The following is a 24820-nucleotide window of genomic DNA, read 5'->3' on the forward strand; positions in this document are numbered from 1 at the left end:
CTAAATCTCCACAGTAGCCCTAAGAGGGAGATCCTGTTATTATGGCTATCTCATAGGTGCGAAAACAGGCTCAGAGAGGTGAATTCACTTGCCCAAGGCCACACAGCTTAGGAAGGGGAAGAACTCAGTTCAAACTCACGCCTGTCTGCCTCACAAACCAGACCTTTTCCACAGCCTGGGAAGCCAGGACTCGGGATCCCAGGCCTGGAACTCCACAGAGTCCTCCTCCCAGGGGGGCTTTGAAGGTGGCCCCTGGTGGAAGCTGGGACGCTATAGGTGTAGGAGAAATGGCTTCAACCCAGCCCAGATGGGAAGACTGAGGCCCCCATTGGAGGTTCCATTAGCAAGGACTCCAAGGGAGCAGAGCGGAGCCCTTTGGGTTGGGCGTGCAGCTGTTTGGCCCTGATCTCGGAAGCAGCGGCATTGGAGCTTTGATGGTGTCAAGGTAGTAAAACTTAATGGTTAGGAGCTGGGAGTCCGGAGCCTGTGTGTCACCACCTTGCATCTGTCTGCACAGATGACTTTGCTCTCTGCCTCGGTTTGCCCATCCGTAAAGTGGGGATGGCCAGACTGCTCATCCCAGTGGGAACATCATCACGGTCATCATTGTTGTTCTTTGAAATTACTGTTCTGAAAAACAGGACTCCTAGTGGGCAGGGATGGGAGGTCCCCCTTCCCACTCACCCCCGCCCCGCCAGGGCAGCCACCACCACCTCTCAACCAGGCTGTTCTGGTGCAATCAGGGAGCTGTCCAGCAGGTTTTTCCTCTTGGCCTGCCGCAGGGCACCCAGCTGTCCTCTTCCCACCTCATCTGGGACTGGCCCTCCCAGACTCGCACGCTCCTCTCTGCCAGACGCAGCCAGCGGGCAGCAGACACTGCATCAGGATGCCCAGCATCTTTGCCTACCAGAGCTCCGAGGTGGACTGGTGTGAGAGCAACTTCCAGCACTCGGAGCTGGTGGCTGAGTTCTACAACACGGTGAGGACTGGGTGTGAGGGCTGGTGGGACTGTCTCACTAGATTGGGGGTGATGTTCAAGCCCTAGCTCCTCCACATCCTTGCTGGGAAATCCTGCTGGAGCGGTTCCCTTCTCTGAGCCTTGGTTTGCTCATCTGTTAGGCAGGGCCTGCTTGCCGGCTTTCATTCACTAGTCTGTCTTTATTTGGCATAAGGCTCTGTGGTAGGTTCTAGAAACTCAGCCATGCAGCAAAAGAACTGATCTCTGCTCTCCTGGAGCAAAGGACATGGGTGTGACTCCAGACAGTCACAAGCCAGGGTGATGGTGCTGTGATGGGAGGTGCACAGGCAGCTTCACAGAGCCCAGAGGCAGCTCCTGAGCCTCTCTGATGGAGGAGTGGATCAGGGAGGGCTTCCTGGAGGAGGCAGCTGTATCCCCAGCCCCAGGTGACCAACTCATCCTGATTTGCGGGGACTCTTCTGGTCTCGGCACTGTAAGTCTCATGTCCCAGGAAACCCCTCAGTTCTAGGTCATCCTTCCTCCAGCTCCTGCTATGGGGGCCATGTTGGAAGGGCTCAAAAATCTTGGATGCCTAGATGGTAGTGGCTTTTAACTAAAGCTTGAAAGATGCAGCCAAAGGCACGTGCAGGCATGCGCTCCTGTGCAGGGTGCTGGGGACATCATGAAGAAGGCGGTTTGCTTGAGTCCCTGGACTCCTAGGATGGTGGGTAACGAGGCATCATCCTTTGCTCTGTGCCCTGCACCTAGTACATGCTAATAAATGGCGAGCATGCAATCATGTGTGTGAACAGGGGCCTTTACTGAGCACTTACTGTGTGCCAGGCATCATACTAAACATTTGGCCTGACAAACCTCATTTCCTCTTCACAGTGGCATTGTGTGCTAGGCACAACATACAATGTATAGAGTTAATCCCAGTTTCTAGGCAAGGCGAGGAAGCTGGCATTCAGGGAGGTTGAAAGATATGCGCAGGGTCACCCAGGTACTCAGAGCTGGGATTTGAACGTAGCAGGACCAGGAGAGATTTTTTTTGGAGGTGGGGAGAGGACCAGAGGGCTGGCATGCCCAGGTTGCTCTGACTCTGTTACCTTTGACCTCACTACTTCTCAGGGCTAAGAGGCAAGAGTTTGAGATTCAAGGGGTCCCTGACACCACCCCAGCTTTTGCTTCTCCTGATCTAGAGGTACTGACCCTTTCTGGTCCTCAGTAGCCTCCCCTGTAAAATGGGAGGGGGCTGAGTGTGCCGGTGCCTGGAAGCTGAGAAGAAGATCTAGGGTTCTGGAACCCTCCTCTCTGCATTCCCCAGCAGTCCCTGCAGTCCAGAAAGTTCCCTGTGCAGCCCACCCCACAGAAGGCAAGGAGAGAGGGCTGGCTTAGGTGCGGGCTGTGCTCTCAGACAAAATTTCCCTCTATCCTACTGTTCTTTGTCCTGTCTCTAAATTTTTTTTTTTTGTCTCTTTTGGTAGGGGAAGGTAATTCAGTTTATTTATTTATTTATTTGATTGAGGTACTGGGGATTGAACCCAGGACCTCGTGCATGCTGAGCACACGCTCTACCCCTGAGCTATGCCCTCCCCCTTAGCCTGTCTCTAAATGTAGTATATTGAAGAACCACCAGACACTCACCAAAGCTGCAGGTATAAAACTCATCCCAGTCATGACACACATTTACAGGTTTCTGTATCATCATCACCCAGTACCTGCCTTTCCAAATACTTAACAAACGGAAACAAAAGTTTCACTAAACGGGACTCATCTTTCCCTGTTGTGAATGCGCTGGGAACCGTTTTGTATACCTTCTCTTCTGTTCTGCCAAAAAGGCTCTGGCAAATAGCACAGGGCATGAGGAACTGAATCTGAGTTATGTTATAAAGGGTTCCCTCAAGACTCTCTCGTCCTGCACACTTCTGAGTGCCCCAAACCCATCACCATAGCTAATAAGTCATATAGTGCAGGGGTCGAGCAGCTTTTTCTGTAAAGGCCAGACAGGCAATAGTTTTGTCTTTTGGGGCCATATGGTCCCTGCCACAACTACTGGAAGCAGCCACAGACTATGTGGAAACAGGAGGGTGTGGCTGTGTACCAATAAAACTTTATTTGTGGATGCCAAGGTGTGAGTTTCGTGTCAATATCACAAGCTATTGTCCCTCTTTCCATTTTTGCAACCTTTTAAAAATGTAAATGTCATTCTTAGCACAGCGGTCACATTAAACAAGACTGTGGGCTGAATTTGGCTCAGGGGGCTGTAGTCTGCCAGCTGCTGATATAGTTAGATTGAAAAAAACAAATAGAAAACGATAAAATTTTTTCTTTTTTGGCCTTTCAAATCAGAAATTAAAAATTAAAAGTAAGTAAACAAACCTAATTACCCGCCCCCAAAAAACCAAGCCCACTGAAAAAAAGAAATTAAAAATGAGTTTTGTTTTTTTTTAATGGAGGAACTGGGGATTGAACCCAGGACCGATGCATGCTAAACATACGCTCATCCATTGAGCTAAACCTCCCCTCAAAAAAAAATCAGTTTATTTTTTAATGAATATGAGCATACTCACACAGGCTTCCTGTGAGCAAACTGACCACTTGTGTCAAGACATCAGTTTACAGATAACCTGCACCCTCGACTCTGTCACTGTTCCTTTAGGAACTCTCACCAAAGAGATGATCCCTGTAGCTGGCAAGGTTTGTATACAAAGTCATCTCTGAGGCATTTGCAATTGCGGTCACTAAATGAATGAATAAAAAGGAAGCCATAACATTTTCACCAATCTGTGTAGGGCCGAACGCCTGTCAAAATACGACGCTGCTGTCTAGAAGTGTGCTTTTGATCTAGGGATGTAAATGAAAGACAAAAAATGCAGCAGGAAAATTTTAAAAATCTATTCACATGGATTTTATCACAATTTGCTTAGGAGTCATGACTCATAATTGGAAAATGGTGCTTTCTGAAGAATCTTTGTTTCTCTCACTGATCTGTTTGCAAGGAGCTCTGAGCCTGGGGTTTGGAGAGGTAGAGCCCAGCCCCACACAGTCAGGGTACAGAAGAAGGAAGCGCTGGAGGACTCAGCTCAGGTGTTGGGACGCTTCATAGAGGAGAGCACCTAGGAATTGAGTTTTGAAGGATGAATAGGAGTTTGCCAAGTGGAGTAGGAGTCTGGGAAAGGGAACAAAAGAAAATAAAAGGATGTGCCAAGTCCTAGAAGTAAAAGAGGGATGGCCAGCTCAGGGGTGGGGTAGGTCTCTGTGGCTAAAATATGGAGAGAACTAAAGATAAAGTTTTGAATGCTGAGTTAGGGTGTTTGAAATTTAACCTGTATTCATTGATGGACTCATTCATTCAACAAAAAGTCTATAAACCAACCTGTGCTGGGTGATCCAGAGGCTCAGTACCCCCATGATGTGGAGAGGGGTGGTTCAGAATTAGGAATGGACTCTGCCAGCCCCATGGTTAGCGCGTGGCAAAGGGAGAAACAGGGCCAGAAGTGGGAGGCTGGGGAATCACGGGGGTGGGGCGTGAGGCCTCTGTGCGTTGAATGGGGACAGAACCTCAATGTTAAGGAATGAGTAAGTGTTCTCTACAGGGCGTGGGGCAAAGGGAACAGCAGAGGTCTTGAGGTGAGAGAGAACAGCTGGTAGCTTGAAGCCAGAGCCCGGGCTGCCTGCTCAGTGGGGAGGGACAGAGGATGAAAAAAGGGCTGGTAAGGTTTCCAGGGGCTCAATCGGGAATGCCAGGCAGAGAAACGTGTACTCTATTGTGACGGTGCCGGGGAGCCATGGCTGACTTTGGAGCAGGGGAGAGTCGATGACGCAGGGCAGCTGGGACACCTGGATGCATTTCACAGAATGGCCAGGAAGGCACAACCCACAGGAACAGAGGTCAGGGGTGTGGGAGGGGCTGGGCAGAAGTCAAAGCATGAGCCACTCCAGTCGACACCTATTTGCTTTAGCCTCGTGGCCTCCAGGTGTGGCCTCGTTTGGGCTCCTGCCTACTTAGGAGAGTTACAAGGGGGATGGGAAGATGTTTCAAGGCCCCCCAGCTCCCAGAAGCAGCCGTGCTGCTTAGCCTATTCCCTGGGATCCTCCCAAAGCTTTGGAAGCTCCGCATCTCACCCTCTCTAGAAAGCTCTTTCTCAGATGCTCAGACCTGGAACAAAAGGATGACCTGCCAGGCATGGGGAATGGCATAGGAAAGGCTCAGAGGTGGGGATGAGTAGGGGACATTGGGGTTGGGGCTGGTATCGGAGAAACAGAGAGATCAGAGCAGGGAGGGGTGCGTGTGTGGTGTAGGCTGCAGTGCCCAAATCTCCAACAGCTTGCCCACCACCTCCTCCAAAAACCTTCACACTGCTGGCCTGTGCAGTGTGCTGATTCCAGCCCCTCTCTTCCCTGTATGCTGTGTGACCCAGGCGGAAGGCCCGCCCCTCTCTGAGTGCCTGGCTATGACAGGCAGGTCCCATGAGCTCTAAACCACACCTCCCTCTTCTATCGCGCTCCTCCTCAACTTTCACAGCAACAGCAACTCATTGCCGGGCACCTCTAGTGTGGCAAGTCCCGCAGAATGTGAGGAGGGTGTGGTCCCTGCCCTCAGGGAGGGCAGATGATGTTAATTGAATAATTACATACATGATATTGGTGACCATGCCCATAACATCCTGGCCCAGACTCCATGGGTCCCCTGGACCTCTTTTCTCTTTCAGTAAAATAGGCATTGGTGATTCCCACCCTATTGGCCTCTTGGGGCTGACACGGGGATCTGATTCAAATGACCGCTTCATTTCACTCTTCATTCAACAGGAATTGATTAAGCCAGGCACTGTTCCAGTTCTGGGGACATAGGAGTGATCAAAAGAGACAAAAAAACCGCCTGCTCCCATGGGGCTGGTGTCCTAGTGGCTGGAGGAGACAGGCAATAAACAGAAGTCAAGGGTGTGGGATGCCAGGCGGCAGGGCATGCTAGGGAAGGGAAACTCATTCATTCATTCCTTTTATTCAGCAAACATTTACTGAGTACCTATGCAGACAGGATACAGCTGTGGGGTGCTAGCAATACTCAACTCATAGGACCATGGAGAGGATGAAACAGCTATAGGACATCCCAAATGTCCATCAGTGGATGAATAGATAAACACAATATGGTCCATTCATACAATGGAATATTATTCAGCCATGAAAAGGGGTGAGGCACTGACATTCACTACAATGTGGATGAACTTTAAAAACATGATGCTCAATGAAAGAGGCCAGACCCAAGAGATCACAAAGTATATGATTCGACTGATACAAAACATCCAGAACAGGCTTATCCACAGAGACAGAGAGTGGATTCATGGCTGCCAGCAGCTGGGGAAGGAGAAAGGAGCATGATTGCTAATGGGGATGAGAGTTCCTTTTAGGGTGATGAAAATGTTCTGGAGTTGGCAGTGATGGCCACACAACTTTGAACAGATTAAGATCTGCTGACTTGTACAGTATTTTTTAATTATTATTTCTCTTTTTTTTTATTGAGGCGTAGTTGATTTACAATGTTAGTTTCAGCTGTACAAGTGATTCAGTTATACATATACATACATATATTTATTTATTTGTTATTTAAAATTTTTTTCTCTCTTCCTCCCTTTATTTTTTTCTATTTTTTCCAGTTTTATTATATAGAATTATTACAATTCGACTGCACATACACATTATATTGCATGTAAATACATATAAACAGTATACTGCACATTTTTTTTAGCTTTCATATATGTACTAATTATTGCTTCTAAGGACAGGTTAGACCTTTAACGTTTTAAACTTACATAGTTACCAAAGGAATAAAGCCAACTACAAAATAAGAATCAACAGAATGTGGCAATCCAATCATAATATATATATTTATTTTTCAGTTTCTTTTCTATTATGGTTCATTACAAGAAATTGAATACAGTTTTTTTAAGTTAATTAATTAATTTTTAATGGCGTTAGTGGGGATTGAACCCAGGACCTCATGCATGCTAAGCATGCACTGTACCACTGAGCTGTATTCACCCCTCCTTGCACACTTTAAAAGAGTGAATTTGATAGTATGTGAATTATATTTTAATTTTAAAAACATAGGTATTTTTTAAAACTTAGTGGTCCTGACACAGCCTAAGCATTGAATAAGTTCAAGCTATTATTATTAGTAGTAAATATAGCATAGAGAGAAAGTGTTAATATGTTAATTTTATTTGATATTTATTAATTTTATTTAACAAATAGCACTCACTGTAATCATCATAACAATTCTTATTCTCCGCATTTTACAGATGGGGGAAATAAAGGCTCAGAGAGGGTATATTTCCTTCCCAGGTTGCACAGCATGTAAATTGCAAGGGCACAAAAATTGCCAGTGCACAAAAGGGCCGAGTTAAACCCCGATCACCTAGTCCCAGAGTCTCCCACTTACCCACAGTGCTGTGAGGCCACTCAGCTACAGAGTTAGTAACCATGAATTGTGTGCATCTTAATTCATGTTGGTAAGCCCCGTGAGGGAAGACCGTGGCCAGTGCTCTGGCTCCATGCCCCCAGCCCAGCACCAGCATTCCTGTGCACACATGGAACAGATGCAGACAGGGGTCCTCAACAGGTGACAGGGCCGGGCATGGATGGTGGGTGCTTGAACTTTGGCAATGGGCCAAAGACAGAGCCAGGAGTGGTTTGGCCATGTTAGTTGATTCAACTGATGCTACAGGTTTTTCTTAAGTGCCTGTTGGGTGCCCAGTGTGATGGGTTGAGGACACAGCTGGGGATAAAACAGGATGTTTCCTGTCCTTGGGGAAGTTGCAGTCCAGTCAGGAGGGCAGAGACAATAAAGGAGTAAAAACTGAATCAATGGAATTTCCTCGAGTGAAATGGGAGAGAACCTGTGAGAGAGCGAGGGGTGTGGCTGTGGTTTTAGCCCAGGATGGTTGGGGTAATTGAGAAAGGCTGAGGTGGAGAGTCAGGTCGGTTTCCTCCCTCCCCTCCCTCCTTCCTCCCTCCCCTCCTTCCCTCTCTCCATCTCTCCTCCTTTCCTTCTTCCAGTCCTAAGGAATCCAGCCACCCCCACTTCCCAGACACCCTGCTGGGTACTGGTTGTCCAAAAAGCAAAGCCTTCTTCAATCATAGCCTCCCCGGGGAACACAGCCATTACAGCACATGCGCCAGGCACGTGTGTGCCTTGTTTACATGTATTCTTTGCATGCCTTATTCTCTGCAAAAATCCACTGAGCGCCTCCTGTGGGCCAGGCACTGCTGTAGACACCAGGGGCTTTGCAGCAGTGAACAAAATGCCAAGCCTCCCCGGCCTCGGCGGCTCTTGGTTCTCTAATCCTCACTGTGGCACTTGGAAATAGGACCTCTGTTTTAGAGAGGAGGAAAATGAGGCGCAGGATGGCCCCCAGACCCTAAGCGGATACCCTGTGAAGGCAGGGACTTTGTTTTCAGGCACTGGAAAGGTCCTTGAGCACATTGGAGGTAATGAATGAATGAATGAATGAATGAATGAATGAATGAATGAATGAATGAATGAAGGGAGGTGAAGGCACCTGCTGGGGCTGGGACCCAGGGAATCCAGCTCACGTATGCCCAGCGTTCAAGGCTGGGTTGGTTCTGGCCACAATCCTGGGCGGATTCCTCGCCCGCATCTCCACGTCTGGGCAGAACCTGTAGTTGGGAAACGTGGGGGCCCAAGCCCAGAGGGCAGGGAGGGGGACCCTGGCACCAGGGCGGTCTCTGATGCTATTGGAGCCATTGGAGCTCATTAGTCATAGGTGCCGCCTGCTGCTCTGTCCTCATTCTGCTCGATTAGGGGCATTACTGAGAACGCTTGTCTTTGTTCTGTTGGCCACCGAGCTTGGAGCATCTATACCAGTCGTAAGCCTGTTATTATTACCTCCTTTAACAATAACAAGAGCAGCAGCAGCCTTTGCTATTTACTGAGCCAGGACTATGTCCTGGGTAAGGTAGCCTTCCAATGCCTCGCCTCATGCTTCCCCCTAACAGGGCAGCCTTCATCCCACCACACGGTAGCATTGGTGGTCCTTTCCCATTTTACTGATGCAGGAAAGGGGGGCCCAGAGACATTAGGTCACACAGCCAGGAAGCAGGGAGGTCCCTCTTAATCATCACCACCGGTCTAGTCCTCCTGTCTTTCAAATCAAGGGGTAAAAGCTAACTTCGGCATCCCCCGGAGCTGTGCAACCTCAGAGAAGTCACCCCACCTCTCTGAGACTCAAGCTCCTGATTGCCAAACAAGAACTAGAAAGCCAGACCTTGTTGGGTGTGCAAGGGTTAAAGACAATCTGTAAAGTCATGTGGTCAAGAGATTAGGAGGTTACAGCTGTAGCGCCTCCTAGTAGGGCCTTTCTAGATGCGAGACCCTGTGCAGGCGTTCTCATGCACGTGACAGGCGATGCGCCTGGACTGTTCTGAGATCCAGTCATGGGACATATTTGTTGAGCACCTGCTATATTCTGGCTCCTGAGGCTATAAGGCAGAATGGGGAAGCCACAGTCCCTGTTCTCCAAGCCAGGTTTAGCAGGAAACCCAGACTGTTCCAGAAGAGCTGAACAGGTGTCAGGAAAGTGGGATGGCTCGGGGCGTAAAGGCAGACCACCTGGCTCTGCCTAAGGGATTGGGAAGGCGTGAGGGAGAAAGTGATTTCCAGGCTAAAGGCAGAGCAGCTGGCCTGGCAGAGACGGGTGAGTGGGAACGAGAGCCTTCCAGGCAGTGGGAACAATATGTGCAAGCTCCTGGAGGTAAGAGGTAAGGATACGGATGGCTCATTCACAGGAACTGAGTTTTTCCTTCCGCTGGGATTATAAAGTTGAAGGTGGAGAAAGGTGAATTATGGAGGGAGTTTATAAGCCAAGTTTAAGAGTTTGGGTTTCACTTATGAGAGTCACGGACATGTTTTAAATTGAGGCTTAAGGGCTTAGGAAGCTGGGTCTCCTGGGCTGGCGTTTGGTTAAAGGCAGAGGGAACATCCAGATTTGTTTGGGGTTTTATCCATTCAGTATCCATGGTCCCATTTTCCCTTCATCAACCATCTGGATATGGTCTCGGTGGGACGGTCAGTCAAGGTGGTCCCCCTTCTCTGGCCAAGGATGAGATGTGTCCAGGCTACACTCTCCAGAATTTGAATCTAGGGCTTGGACAAAAGGACTGAACAGAATTGTTTTCATTCACACCCAAAATTGTCCCCTGAAGAGATTTTTCATTCACAGGTCAGAGCTGTTCTGGTTTCTGGTTTTCCTTGTCTTCTGCAATTCATTGGATTAATGAGCTTCCTGTAATGAATGAATGAATGAATGGTTTAAGTAATTAAGTAACCACACACACTTTATATTTATATTTAAAATGTAAGTTCACCAGAATCATTTTCTTTTGCTTGCTACCAAAGAACCCTAGCTAATATACCAATGCTGATGGTTTTGTTGGATTTGAGAAATAGAAAGCCAGCTTAAGCAAAAACCAAAACCAAACAAACTGAAAAGAGAGAGAGATGGAGGGAGGGAGGGAGAGAGGGAGAGAATGCATTGGAAAGATAGTGGAGTATCTTACAAAATGGAAAGATGAGTTGTTTGGGAAGGTTGGGACCCTAAGTAGGTCTGGAGGGGTCAGCAGAAGGGCAAATACTGCCCTCGAGTATCTGCTTTTTTTCTCAGCCTTGTCTCCTCATGGTGGCAAGATGGCTGCCTTATCTTAAACATCATGATGATATCCCAAGGCCTCTTTAGAGAGTTGCCATTGGTGAAACTCAAATGTGGTAACTCCCAGGCTCTGTGTCTGTTCCAAGTTTCAAATTCTCAAAATAGAAAAATCTGACTTCCCAGTTTGGGATAGGTGTCTATTCCAGTGGGGTAAGTTCTCAGGATACAGACAGGACAAGTCGGCGTGGAGGTACCTCTGTGTTCTGGGATAGCTCCTGTGAACTGGGTGGCTGTCCTGGAGATGAGTTTGACCTTGTCCTTTGACAGACAGCAAAGACCTTGGCATGGAAAACAAGGATGTAGGTGGGACTGTGAACTGGGAAACCAGTTTGCCAAGGCTGGGTTCTCAAACTGTGCCCTTTGAGCTGGTTCCACCATCGCCTAAGGAGAGCTGTGGGCTTCCCTAGAATCATGAGGGCCCCTGCCTTGGGGACCTGTACAGGTGCCCAGGACTGAGGCTGGTAGAGGCTGACCTTGTGTCGGGTGATTGATTTCCTCACGCCCACCACTGTGGCGTGTGTGTGTGTATTTAATAGCTTGTTTCCTTAAAAATTACCAAAAAAACTTTTTTGGAGGGAGGTAATTCGGTCTGTTGAACTGATTATTTATTTAATAGAGGTACTAGGAGTTGAACCCAGGACCTCATGCATGCTGAGCGTGGGCTTTACCACTGAGCTAGAGCCCCCCGCTGTGCTCTGTATTTTGCATCAGCATCCTTCATACTGGGGTTCTGAGAAATAACAGAGCACCTAGTTAACAAGGCACTATTTCTTCACTTTCTGAGATGGAATGTAGGCAACTGAGGACAGCTTTACAAGGGGAAGATTTTATTGGGGAGAGAAGGGTATAGTCAAGGGAGCAAGCTCACTGACCTCAAGTTGGCAGGTGTAAGAAAATCATGAGAATGCTTGTTTCTGAGCTCACGTGAGGTATTCACTGTGGCCTCAACATATCTGGGGAGACTGTGAGGGGCATTGGCGTCCTATCTCAGCAGTTGGAGATTTTGAGCCACTGATACTCTGGTGCAAATGTTCTTGTGACCTTAATAGTATTCACGAGGCTAATGAGGTCCGGGAACTTCGGGTCAACAGCACAAAGAGGTAGGTGGCATTACGCATAGATCACAAATGCAGAGAAGGGAGGTTAGGGAATTGAAGTTACCTTCTCAAGACTCCACAGTTAATGAGCAAGAGAGCATATATCCAGTCCCACACCACTTGGAGACCAAAGCCTGTTAACTGGAACACTTTGACTTCAAATAAAACACCCAACCAAAAACAGTTGAAATAAAAAGATGATTTTTTTTTTAATGGACGTTGGAGGGAGATGGTTCCAGAATAGATTCCCTCAGAGCCCAACATCACCAGGCTACTTGGTTCTTTCCATCTTTCTTCTCTGCTGTCCCTAGAGAAGTGGTTCTCAAAATACTGAGTACCTACCCTGAGGTCCCTGAGACCCTTTCAATTCCTCGAGGTCATAGTGATTTTCATAATAATACGAAGGTATTATTTGTGTTTCCCCACTCTGATTATCTCGCAGGGGTACAATGGAATCTTCCAGAGGCTGCATGATGTGTGTTGACATCATTTATCTGATGGCCAAAGGAATGTGTGCTTGTACAGTAATGTGTTTTGAAAGTTTTTAGGCTTTAATTTCTAATATAGTAAATCTTGATAGATGTAACTCACACAGGCAAAACCTCGTCAGGGTCTTCAATAATATTTAAGAATATAAGAAGTTCTTGAAACCAACAAGTTTGAGAACCACTGTCCTCAAGTATTTGTTTTTACCAATAGCCCTTTTTCCTCATGGTTGCAAAATGGCTGCCACATCTTAAACATCAGAACAATGTCCAAAGGACTTTTCACTTAGCCTGGTTTCAACAAAGAGAACTTTCCCAGAAGTCCCTCATCAGATATTCCATCATGTTTCATCGGCCAGAATTATATCACACATCCATTCCTTAACCAATTATTGGCAATAGAGATGACTAATCAGGCTAAATCCTGCCTCCCTTGAAGGCCAGGTCTTCCTAATGCCTGAACAAAATTCAGTTTTATTTAGCAAGGAAGAAGGGGCATATATATAACTTAAGATGTAGATTCAGCTGCTATACCGGAGGCCTAAAACAATAACAGTTTAATGAAGATAGAAGTTTCTCTAGTCATAACTTCCCAGGGCTAGTGTGAGAGATTTATGGTGCCAGGGACTTGGGCTCCTTCTGTATGGTTGTTTTCTTACCTCTAGACCATTGCCCTCATCTGTATGGTCCAAGAAGCTACCCCACCATATCTGTATCCCAGTAGAATTGGAGTAAGGGGAGGGCTCGCCCCTTCCCTTTAAGAAGGCAACCTGGAAGCCATGTTTGTCCCAGTCTTACTGGCCAGAACTTGGTCACATGGTTTTGTGTAGCTGCAAGGGAATCTGGGAAATGTAGTCTCCAGCTGGGTGGCCTTGTTACACAGAAGAAGGAGAGAATCAGATTAGCTAGCACCAGCTGTTATTCCCTTTTGCCTCCCAAGAAGGACGTGCCCTCCTAATACTGAACCAAATCAGTTTGGTTAAGGAGGAAGAGGGGAGGATGGCTGTTCAGTGTTTAATTCCCGCTCCCTGCTGTAACTCGCTGTATTCTTAGTGGTCATTGTTAGTTATTACTGTGAATCATGTGCTATTATCTGACATCGGTCAAAGTCTGTGAAGCAGTCTCTGCTGCTGTGATAAACAGCCCTCTTATCTGTCTCACAAGAAATTCACTTGGGATCTGGTTTCAAATCCAGTTTCAAATCCTGGATTCTCCACTTACTGGGGTGACCTGGGCTGGACCATTTGACCACTCTGAGAATCAATGTCTTCTTCTATAATGTGGTCCACCTAATATCTACCAGTGTTGTTGTGACGATAAGTTATGATTCTGGGAATAATAAACCTTACCTGGGCCCAGAACATAGTAAATGTCTAATGATAGGGAGACAAGTAACTAATCCACAGCAACAGAGCTGTGCAATCATGGGGTTCTGAACAAGGTGTGCCACACCTGCTGGCTGCTATGCTCCCTCCTCCTCCCCAACCCCACCCAGCCTACAGTAATATTGCCTCTTTGTCTCAGCTAGCTAATGCTGCATAACAAATCACCCTAAAATGTAGTGGCTTGAAATAGTGACTACTTTTGTTTCGCTCATGAACTGGTAATCTGGGTAGGGTTTGGTAGGGACAGCTTGTCTCTGTTCCACTTGGCATCCACTGGGATGACTTGAAACAGAGAAGGGGACTAGAATCATCTGAAAGGTCATGTGTGTGGCAGTTGGACTGGAAAGAGTGAAACACCTAGGGACTGGAACAGCTAGGGCTCCTCCAGCATCTCTTTTGATTTCTCTCTGATCTCTCCACGTGGTCTTTCCAGCATGGCAGCTTTAAGGGTACCCAGTCTTTTTTCATGGTGGCTTAGAGCTCCAATGTCTCACACTCTAAGGTAGAGACAGTCAGATGGAAGCCACAGTGCTTTTTATGACCTAACCTCAGAAGTCACACCCCATGACTTCTGCTTCACACTGTTTTCTTTTTCTTTTTTTCAGAAGCAAGCCACTAGGGTATTGCACTCTCTTTCCTTGTCTACAAGACCAAGACCAACTCATGACCACCACATTTGCATTTCAGTCCATAGGACATAGAGGGCAAGCCTTAAACTGCTTTTGAAGGACTGACCTGGAAGTAACTTATTTACATTCCTATCCCATTGGCTCAACCAGTTCACAAGGTGACAGTGAGCTGCGAGGAAGGCTATGAAACGTAGTCTTTAGTTGAGTAGTCATGTGCCCAGTGTAAACTTGGGGGACACTATTGCTGAAAGGAAAATGTAGAAGGTTAGTAGATAGTCTTTGCCACACTCTTGAAGGAATAAATGAACCCATAGAATAATGGATGGAGTGATGGCTCTACTGATGGCTGGTTGGCTAGTAGGATTAGCAGAACTATAGCTAGACCCTGGGTTAATTACCAGCCTGAAAGGCGTCAGGTGCCTCCCCTGTCTGACAGCCCCTTCCCTACATTTTCCCCTTCTCCAGTTCAGCAATGTCACCTTCCTCATCTTTGGGCCTCTCATGATGTTTCTGATGCACCCGTATGCCCAGGTACGCTCCCACTGGGTTTATATCATCTGCATCCTCTTCATGGCCATAGGTAGGTGGGGGTCTGTGACAGTGGGGCAGGTCAGGGGGCAGGAATGGACGACTCCCTTGACCACCTGCCTTATGTCTCTTGCTTCAGGCCTGTTTTCCATGTATTTCCACGTGACGCTCAGCTTCCTGGGCCAGATCCTGGACGAGATCGCTATCCTGTGGCTGCTGGCCGGCAGCTACGGCATATGGTTGCCCCGCTGCTACTTTCCCGCCTTCCTGGGGCAGAGCAGGTGGGTGGGGCCAGAGCCCACCTATCCTCCGGGTCCCCTCCCCAAGCCTTCTCGTGGTCCCTGGGATCCCTCCCCTGGCCACTCCAGAACTTTCTCCTGACCCTGCCTGACCTAACCAGACTTTCGGGGACCCTTCCTCTGGGGGTACCTAGGATCCCTGGATATCCTCCCCTTATCCTCCCTGCTTATTTGGAATTCCTCCCCTGATCCCACCTGGAAATCTGGGACCTTCTCCAGATCCTGACTGAGCCCATCTTGGGGTCCCAGGATCCCATGCCTAAGGTTACTTGGGGCCCAGAGATCTCTCCTCTGAGCCGATCACCTGGGCCCCCTGAATCTTTCATTGGATCCTTCTGGACCCCTTTTCTGACTCACCTGAACCCTCCAGGACCCCTCTCCTAATAGCCTCTGGGACCCCTGCAATTCCTTTTTTTTTTTTTTTTAACGTAAATTGTTATTTTTTAATGGAGATACTGGGAATTGAACCCAGGACCTTGTGCATGCTAAGCATGTGCTTTGCCATTGAGCTATACATGCTAAGGATCAATTCCTTCTTTAATCCCACCTGGCTCCCCAGAATCCCTTGCCTCAACTCACCTGGGCCCTGGGACCCTCTTCTGATTGGACTAAGCCCCCTTGAGCTTCCCTGAGACCCTTTTACCATCCTACGCATCCCACTACCCTGGGGCCCCCTTCAGACCCTGCTTTGCCCACATGGGTTCCCTGGGAAGTTGTGTTGACCCTCCTGAGTCCCTTGGGATCCTTTCCTAAACTCACCTGGGAGTCTTAAGACCTTTTTCAGAGCCCAGTTTGGCTCCTTGTAGCCCTTTCCCTTTTCTCATCCATCTTTGCCCCAAGATCTCCATGGGACCCTGCCTAAACCCCACAGGAACTCCCCTCCACCGCCCCCAACAGCTGAGCCCTTCTCTCCCCAGGCTGCAGTTCGTCTGCCTGGTCTGTATCACCACCATTGTCAGCACCTTCCTGTCCTTCCTGAAGCCCACGATCAACGCATACGCCCTCAACAGCATTGCCGTGCACGTGTTCTACATCGTGTTCCAGGAGTACAAGAAGTGGGTGGTGGCTGCAGGTGCCCGGGGAGGTGGCTCCCTTCCCCACTCCAACAACCTCCCTTCACCCAGTACTCACCCTGTTCCCAAAATAGTTATTGACTTCAGGCTCATGGGGACAATGTCCTTTCCCCAAGATCATTCACCAACTAAGAGCAGGACCAGGATTTGAACCGAAGGCTGTCTGACTGCAGAGTTCATCCCTTTTGTTGCAAACCCCCCAAACATACATACAAGTAGAGAGCATTGCATCAGAAACCTCCATGTGTGCCACTAACCAGCCCGCACAACCGTTAGCACTTTGCCAACCTGCATTCTGTATTCCCCCCAGATTTCATGTAATGTCACCCATTCGTTGTTCAGGATTTCACTCTCCTGATACAGAATTATTTTTTTTTCATTTTTATTTTTGTTTGTTATTGAAGTGTAGTCAATTTACAATGTTAGTTTCAAGTATACAGCAAAGTGATTCAGTTATACATACATATATATTTTCAGTTTCTTAAAAATGGCTCATTACAGGAATTGAATATAGTTCCCTGTGCTGTATGTAGAATTATCTTTAACCCATGCTAGGTCTTAGCAGGCTAGAGAGGGGACTTTCAAATGGAGCTGTTTGAGGAGAGTTGAATAAAAGGGTTATTTACAAAGGAGAGGGAAGACTGTCGTAAACTCACTAGGGATCCTTTAGAAACCCTGTGCTAATAAGGATGGGTTTCTGTGATCATCAGGAGACCTGAGATGGGAAGCAATGGGAGGGAGTGATTGCACGAATCTGGAAGAAGAGAGCTAGCAGGGAGGGTCTCCTTGGCAAGAGCTGTGACCTCTAGTTGTTGGTTCCCTCCAGCCTGAGCCAACCCCACAGGGAGGTTGTGTGGACCAAACCCAGGGGCCCCCTTGTCCTTGGTCTTCTAGTTGGGTTGACCAGTGGTTTCCAGCTGGGTTAGCCAATGGTTTCCAGTTGGGTTGGCCAATGGTTTCCAGTTGGGTTGGCCAATGAGGAGCCTCAAGTGGGAACCAAAGGGTGAGGGGAGGGAACTGTTAGAATATATATTTCCAAGTCCACATAGCTCACCCGCCCCCCCATCCCCTGAGGTGTGAGGCAGAGTGGAGAAAGGTAGGAAAGGATCCAGACGGGCAAGTGGAAGACCTGGCACACACACGTCTCACAAGGTTAATGATCCTTCCCTAGAATAGCGTCTAATACTCAGTTTGCACTGACCTTTCATCAGTTTCCCAAAGGCATCTTTTTATACCTGGACTTGTTTAAATCAGAATGCAAACACAGTCTTAGATCATCTTTATTTCACAGCATCCTTCCCTCCTTCCCTTCCCCTTTCTTCATGCCTCTGACTTTTTAAAATTGAAGTATAGTCCGTTGCAATGTGTCAATTTCTAGTGTACAGCATAATGTTTCAGTCATACATATATATACATGTATTCGTTTTCATATTCTTTTTCATTATAGGTTACAAGATATTGAATATAGTTTCCTGTGCTATACAGAAGAAATTTGGGTTTTTTAATCTATTCTATATAGTGGTTAATATTTGCAAATCTCAAACTCCCAATTTATCTCTTTCCACCCTCTTTCCCCCTGGTAACCATAGGTTTGTTTTCTATGTCTATGAGTCTGTTTCTGTTTTGTAAGTAAGTCCATGTAGGTCTTTTTTTTTTTTTTTAGATTCCACATATAAGTGATATCATATGGAATTTTTCTTTCTCTTTCTGGCTTACTGAATTCACTTAGAGTGACGATCTCCAAGTCCATCCATGTTGCTGCAAATGGCATTATTTTATTCTTTTTTATGGCTGAGTAATATTCCATTATTTATATATTTATAATTATATATAATTTATATATATATATATATATATGTCAAAGGACATTTATGTTGTTCATGCCTCTGATTTAACCACGGAAACTTGATCATTTGTCTTATAGAACATCCTGCATTCTGGATTTGTTTGGCTGCTTCCTGTGGTGCCTCTCAATGTGTTTCCTTATTTTTTCTTTTATTTTTGATATTTCCTACAAATTAATAGATCTACATTTATGCTTAATTTTTTTTTCATTTTATGCATGGTGCTGAGTTCTGCTTGTTCCACCCCATTAAGATCCTCCCCCCATAATGAGTGATTGTCCCACATTTAGTGCCATTAAGTTTGATTAGTGGATTTGGATGGTGTCATCCAGACCCTTCATTATAGAGTTTTCTACTGACCCTTTCACCTGATGATTCCAGTGGCCATTTCATGCTGTCTCCATCCATGATCTCATTAGAGGGGGCAAAGTGGTGGTTTTCAGATTCTGTTATTCCTTCTGCATTGATTGATGATGATCTGGCTTTCATCTATCCTGACAGAAGGACTGTCACTCATCAACCTTGAAGTACGATTTGGACAGGACATACAGGATAGAGCATTGATTCTTTCCCTTTTAAAACTCAATTTCCAAAGAATATTAAAATGAATATATGCATGTATATGCATGACTGAGACATTATGCTGTACACCAGAAATTAACACATTGTAACTGACTGTACTTCAATTAAAAAAAAAACCCTCTATTTCCAGAGTAAGGGTTTGGTACCTTAGCCATCACTAAGAAGGACCAATGAAGTTGTTTTTTCTTTAAGTAGTATTATGATCTCATGGGTGTTTATCTCTCTGATATGTTTCAATCCATTGCAGTCACTATGCTATATTTTTTACTTTTTCTTTTGAAATGATTACAGGCTCATAGCAAGTTGCAAAAATAACAGAGTCCTGTGTACCCTTCACCCAGAGTTCCCTCACCTTGCCTCCCCCAATGGTAGCATCTTATGTATCCATCGTGCAATCTCAAATAGGGAGAAACTGACAATGTGACGGTACTGTTAACTAGACCACAGACTTTACTCAGATTTCACTAACTCTTACGCCTTCCTCCTCCTCCTTCTCCTTCTGTGTGTGTGTGTGTGTGTGTGTGTGTGTTCAAACCGTCCCATTTTAGGTTAGTGGGCCGGGCTTGTGCTTTTACCCATAAAAGCGTTACTGCCTCATAAATCCCTGATACACTCTTTCCTAAGGGACAATAGGTTAGCTCTGCTATTGGGGAAACACAGATTCTCATCTTGAGTGGTCCCAAGATGTGGCCTCAGAGAATTCACACACATTCTCATGGACACACAGACGTAAGTCCTCATGCACCAATGTGCAGGTGCACACACACTTACACCCCAAAACACAAACCCAGAAGGGCCTGTCGGTTAAGAATTCTGCATTCCGATAATACTGATGCAGACCCCACTTACTAGCTGTGTAACCTTGGGGTGGGGGCTGGGGCATACTTAATCTCACGCACCTCAGTTTTTTCATCTATAAAATGGGAACAATAGCCTTGTGGTGAGGACTGGGTTTCTACCTTTTAGAACCACACCTGGCATCCTATAAGTACTCAGTGAGTGTTGGCACAGATCAGGCCCCTCCCCCACTGCCCCTTTGATCCTTCCCTCCTCCCAGCCTCATCTCCTTGGATGGAGGAATTTCCCATCAGCCCCCGTCAGGCTCTGCTATCGGAGTCAGGCTCTGATCTCCCTCCCTCCCTCCCTCCTTAGGATGGATAATAAAGAGCTGCGGCATATAATCAAGGTCACCGTGGTCTTATGGGCATTTGCCTTCTCTAGCTGGATCAGCGACCGCTTGCTTTGCAGTTTCTGGCAGTGGATTAATTTCTTCTACTTGCACAGCATCTGGTAAGCACCTGTCCTGTGGTCTGGGGCCCTGGGAGCAGAAAATCTCAGATGCCAGAGCTCAGAGCAGGAGCCTGGGGGCAGGGTGGGGAGGCACAGATACGGGGACTTGCGTGTGTGTGTGTGTGTGTGTGTGTGTGTGTGTGTGTGTGTGTGTGGCAGATGGCAGGGGGTGGGGGGCAGTGGCTGCAGTTGGGAGGTCAGGTCTGGAAGGTCCCTTTGGAAGGTCAGGGTCCATGAGAGGTAAGGAGATGACCCAGGTGGGGCTGGGGGCATCAGGCTGGCTGCAGAGGCATCTTGTGCCCTCACCACCCTCTCCCACAGGCATGTGCTTATCAGCATCACCTTCCCCTACGGCATAGTCATCATGGCCTTGGTGGATGCCAGATACGAGATGCCAGACCAAACTCTCAAAGTCCGCTACTGGCCTCAGGACACTTGGCCCGTGGGGCTGCCCTATGTGGAGGTCAGTGGTGACCACAAGAGCTGCTGAGGTCCGCCAGCTCCTTCCTACCCGACCACCTGCGAACCCACCTGTGTCTTGAAGGAGCGTGGCCTGAATCAGGAGACTGAGAGACACTCGAAGTTCCTGTCTCCATCTCCCTTTCCCCATCCTCTTTGTCCTGCACGGTCCCACCCCAAGGCAGGGGATGGACTTCGTGACCTCTGTGTGCGGTTGCCTGATGACCCGGGGAGCTGCCTGGCAGAGGCTCCCCCCTCCATCGCCTGCCCCTGTTCTCTTTCCTTTTCTCCTCTGTGTCCACCGCTTCCCTGTTGTCACATGACCTGGTTTGGCTGGACCACTCGGTGCTGTGATTACGTGGCACTTACTGGGAATGACCTCAGGCTGGGTTTGGTTCCCCAGGGCACCTTATGAACAGTGGAGGTCGCTACCAGTCTCTTTGGACCTGTCTTTGGCCATGTGATGTCCCTGGTACTTGGGGGGCATCTCAGAGAATGGACGTGTTATCCATCACCTCATTCTACGCTCACACGTGTGTGCAGAGACCTCAAAGATCCTCACATGTGCTCACATGCAGCCCGTGGACTTGTGGGCCTGTCTCACTGGTCGACAGCAGAGCAGTGTGGAGGCCTGGACTGGGTGATTTGGGTGCTGTCCGAGCATGGACATCAGGAGGGGGGCTGGGGTGGCTGGTACAGGCTCTCAAAGTGAGGGAAGAAGGGGAGAATGGTTTCCACGGAGGTTAAGAGCACGGGGCTTGGAGTTTGAACCCTGCTCCACAGCTTCCTACTTGTATAATCTGTGGGGAGTGATTATTCCTGCCCTTGAAGTTCAAAGACCTTGTCTGTAAGATGGAAACATTCCTTCCCTCATGGGATTTCAGTGTATGTAAGAAAAGATAATGTATATAAAGTGCTTAGTATGGAGTCTGGCAAACATTCACCCATCTACTTGTCCTTTTATTCATCCATCCTTCCATTCATCCATCCATCCATCTTTTTAACTCTCTATTGAACCATCCATCTATCCTTTAGGTTACCCATCCGTTAATTTATTCATTCATTCCTTCATCTTGTTTTCTATTATCTATCTTTTTAACTCTCCCTGTTCATTCATTAATGTATCATCCATTCCTTGAACTATTCATTGAACTATCCATGCATCCGTCTACCCCTCCACTTATATATCCATCTGTCCATATATATATTATTCATCTTTTCATCATCTATTATCCTTCCATCCATTTATCCAACTGTAACCCATCCACTTTTCCATCCATCCATCCACCCATCAATCCATCATCTGTATTTAGCCATCATTTATATTCATTTATCCTCAGTCTATCCAGTTATCCAATTATTTATCTATCCCTCATCCATCCATCCATCCATCCATATTTAGCCATCTATTTATTCATTTATCCATTCAAATCATTCAACCATCCTCCCATTCATCTGTTTCCCTACCCATTCATTCGTTCATTCATTCATTTATTTATCTCTTCAATAAATATATATTGAGTTCCTACTGTATGTTTGACACTAACCCTTGAGGATATAAGACAATAAAGATGTGCAAAGTCCCTGCCCTAATGAGGGGACACACGTTAAATAAATAAAAAGACACACAACCAAGGCAATTCCAGTCCCTGATGGGTGCTGCAAAAAAGGTAAAGCATGGTGATGTTCTCAAGACCATGAGTGAAAGGAGCAGCCCTTTCAAGTGGCTGCCCTGTGGGGAGCGCACTTTCTAGCTGAGCCCTCAATGCTGAGAGGAGACCAGCCCCACCAAGAGCTGGGCAGGACCATTCCGGGCAGAGGGAATGGTGGGTGTGAGACTCCCGGGGTGGGAATGAACTGGAGCGACAGAAAGAAGGCTGTTGTTGGAGCTGAGTAAAGGAGGGAGAGTTCCAGGTGGTTGGTTCTTAACCTGGGGCCTGGGATGGGTTTCAGTATCCATGGACCACTTGACATTCTCTGCAGAAGAGGAGTGTCTGGGCACGTTACCTAGGCCTCTGGATTGCATCATTCCAGGAGTAGAAGAAAGCGCGCCTGGCCTGCTGGAGAGATGGGGACATTGAAAGGGGAGGGGCCGCTTATATTTACATGCCCATGACAAGCATCACTGAACCGAATACCCCTCCCACACGCCCTCCAGATAGACGAGAATAGTCTCATTTTATACCTGTGGCTCAGAGAGCAAGCCACTTGCCGAAGACTACGCAGCCTGGACTTGAACCAGGTCTGCCCTTCCCCAGAGTTCCTTGCACCGCTAAGTCAGCAGAAAGACTGTGCTTGGATTTCAGATCCCCTGCTTCTGGGTCCTTCTGAATTTCTTGTTCTAGAAACCAGGTTGTTGTTTTTTTTCACATACAGCCCTAGGATGGATTATGTTGGGGGGCGGGGTGGAGGGGGTTCGAGTTTCTGCAAACTTGTGAATTGTCAGCGAAATGTTGTGTGTCTTGGTGTTTTTGGTGGGGAGAGGAGCTGTGCTCCCATGATACTCTCTGAAGGGCATTTGACACCCTAATAGTTTTAAAATTATTATTATTTTTAGTGGAGGTACAGGAAATTGAACCCAGGACCTCATGCATGCTAAGCACATGCTCTTCCATTGAGCTATACCCACCCCACCCCCAACACTAATAGTTAAGGACCTCAATTCAAAACCTTCTGGTGGGGGGCAGAGAGAAAATATCTGGCTTCTGCCCCCACGCCTCTATCCCAAAGCACATGGCCATGATTTGTTCCCACATCTGTCTCCTGGCCCCTGCTGATCCCTCCTCATGCCTCCTCTAGCGACATGTAGACAGTGGGTAGGTAGGAAGGACATCCAGGTACTCATGCAGTTTGTAATTCTAACTCACCATGTGACCTTGGTAAGTCCCAGTCTCCATCACAGAGGACTCTTGGTGACAAAGGACAAAATGTTCAGCTCTAGCTGGCTGAAATGACAAAAGGATAATCAGCATATATACTTTTGAAGTTAAGGATCAGGCTGCAGATAAGGCTGGATCCAGGCTTCAAATGACGTCACCAGAGCTAGGCTCCCTCTATCCCTCTGGTCTACTTTCTGAGTGGGAGGTGGCTGCCAGTGGCACTAGGCTCATAGCCTTCCAAGCTGAAAAGTACACACTCCAGGAGGATGTGAAATGGTGCTCAGCATCGTCAGTCATTAGGGAAACGCAAATCAGAACCATGGATACCATCTCACAGCCACTAAATTGGCCATATATATTTTTTAAAGGCAGAGTACAATTGCTGATGAGAATGAAGAGAAATTGGAACCCTTGTGCGTCACTAGGAATATAAAATGGTGCGGCTGTGATGGAAAAGAGTTTGGCGGTTCCTTAACAAGTTAAACATAGAGTCACCATGTGATCCCGCAATTCCACTTCCAGGCACATACCCCAAAGAATTGAAAACAGGTATTCAAGAAAATACTTGTACAGAAATGTTCATTTGCAGCACTATTGATAAGAGCCAAAGGGTGGAGACAACCTAAATGTCCACCAATGGATAAACAAAATGTGGTCCAGCCATACGATGGAATACTGTTCAGCCTTAAAGGGCAGTGAAGCACTGACACACACTGCAGCGTGGATAACCCTGAAAACATGCTACTCAGTGAAAGAAGCCAGACACTAAAGGCCACATATTGTGTGATTTCATTTATATGATACGTCTGGAACAGGCAAATCCATACAGGCAGAAAGCAGATTAGTGGTTGCTGGGGGCTGAGAGGTGGGAATGGGTATAGAATTTCCTTTGGGGGTGAAAAATGTGTCTTGGAAAACTGGATAGAAGTGCTGGCTGCACAACACTGGGAATGTTCTAGAAGCCTCTGAATTGTGCACTTTAATATGGTTAATGGTTAGTTTTATGTTATGTGAAATTTTTTTCAATTAAAATCAAATAAAGCTCCCAGAGTCATTCTTGGCTGGTGTTAGGTCATGACCCCTGCCCCCTGCTACCTCAGGTGACCAATACCAGTAACCAGAGGGATGCAACCCTTTGATTGGCCAGATGTGGGCATGCGCTTCCTCTGCAGAGGGAAGGGAGCCTCGCTTTGACTACAGGTCTGATTCGGGGAGAAGAGGGAGTGAGTGGGGGCTTCTTAAGCCTTGTGCCATGTCTTGAGTTGGCATTCTCTCAGAAGGGCTGCCATTTTAAAATTCACACAGAGGTGACTTACAGGCTCATATTGGCCCTGGGAAGGCAGGGAGGTGGGAAGCCCTCAGATCAGGGACTGTTGTCAGAAAAAAAAAGGGGGGAGGAAAGATGCTAGGAGGGGGAACATTGTAAATGTCCGGTGCACTGCCCTTTTCTGGGGAAATGCCTTGTTGCACAGATTTTGGGTCTGCTCCAAAACCATTCATGGTTCCCCATTGCCTATGGGATAAAGATTGAGTGTCTCAGTGTGCCAGTCGAGGTCAGCTCTGAGTTGAAGTTCATCCGGGGTA

At 47.2% G+C, this 24820-nt stretch overlaps 1 protein-coding gene across 1 annotated transcript; it reads left to right on the forward strand.

Annotated features, from left to right (window-relative positions):
• Positions 1-816: 816 nt before the first annotated feature.
• ACER1 (alkaline ceramidase 1) lies at positions 817-23766 on the forward strand. Its single transcript, XM_006177550.3, has 6 exons — positions 817-979; positions 14748-14862; positions 14950-15091; positions 16027-16164; positions 19761-19898; positions 20220-23766. Exons 1-6 carry the CDS (start codon positions 887-889, stop codon positions 20386-20388), a joined length of 795 nt encoding a protein of 264 aa, XP_006177612.1. The 5' UTR covers positions 817-886; the 3' UTR covers positions 20389-23766.
• Positions 23767-24820: the final 1054 nt, after the last annotated feature.

The sequence above is a fragment of the Camelus ferus genome, chromosome 22 (genome assembly GCF_009834535.1).
Source record: "Camelus ferus isolate YT-003-E chromosome 22, BCGSAC_Cfer_1.0, whole genome shotgun sequence".
NCBI lineage: Eukaryota > Metazoa > Chordata > Mammalia > Artiodactyla > Camelidae > Camelus > Camelus ferus.

What these genes read in the sequence shown, in the direction of transcription:
- ACER1 (XM_006177550.3), top strand. Translation starts at nt 887, where the DNA reads ATGCCCAGCATCTTTGCCTACCAGAGCTCCGAGGTGGACTGGTGTGAG. An exon ending in CATCCTCTTCATGGCCATAG is followed by an intron (nt 14,863 to 14,949) that starts GTAGGTGGGGGT and finishes CTCTTGCTTCAG; the next exon opens with GCCTGTTTTCCATGTATTTC. An exon ending in GTGTTCCAGGAGTACAAGAA is followed by an intron (nt 16,165 to 19,760) that starts GTGGGTGGTGGC and finishes CTCCCTCCTTAG; the next exon opens with GATGGATAATAAAGAGCTGC.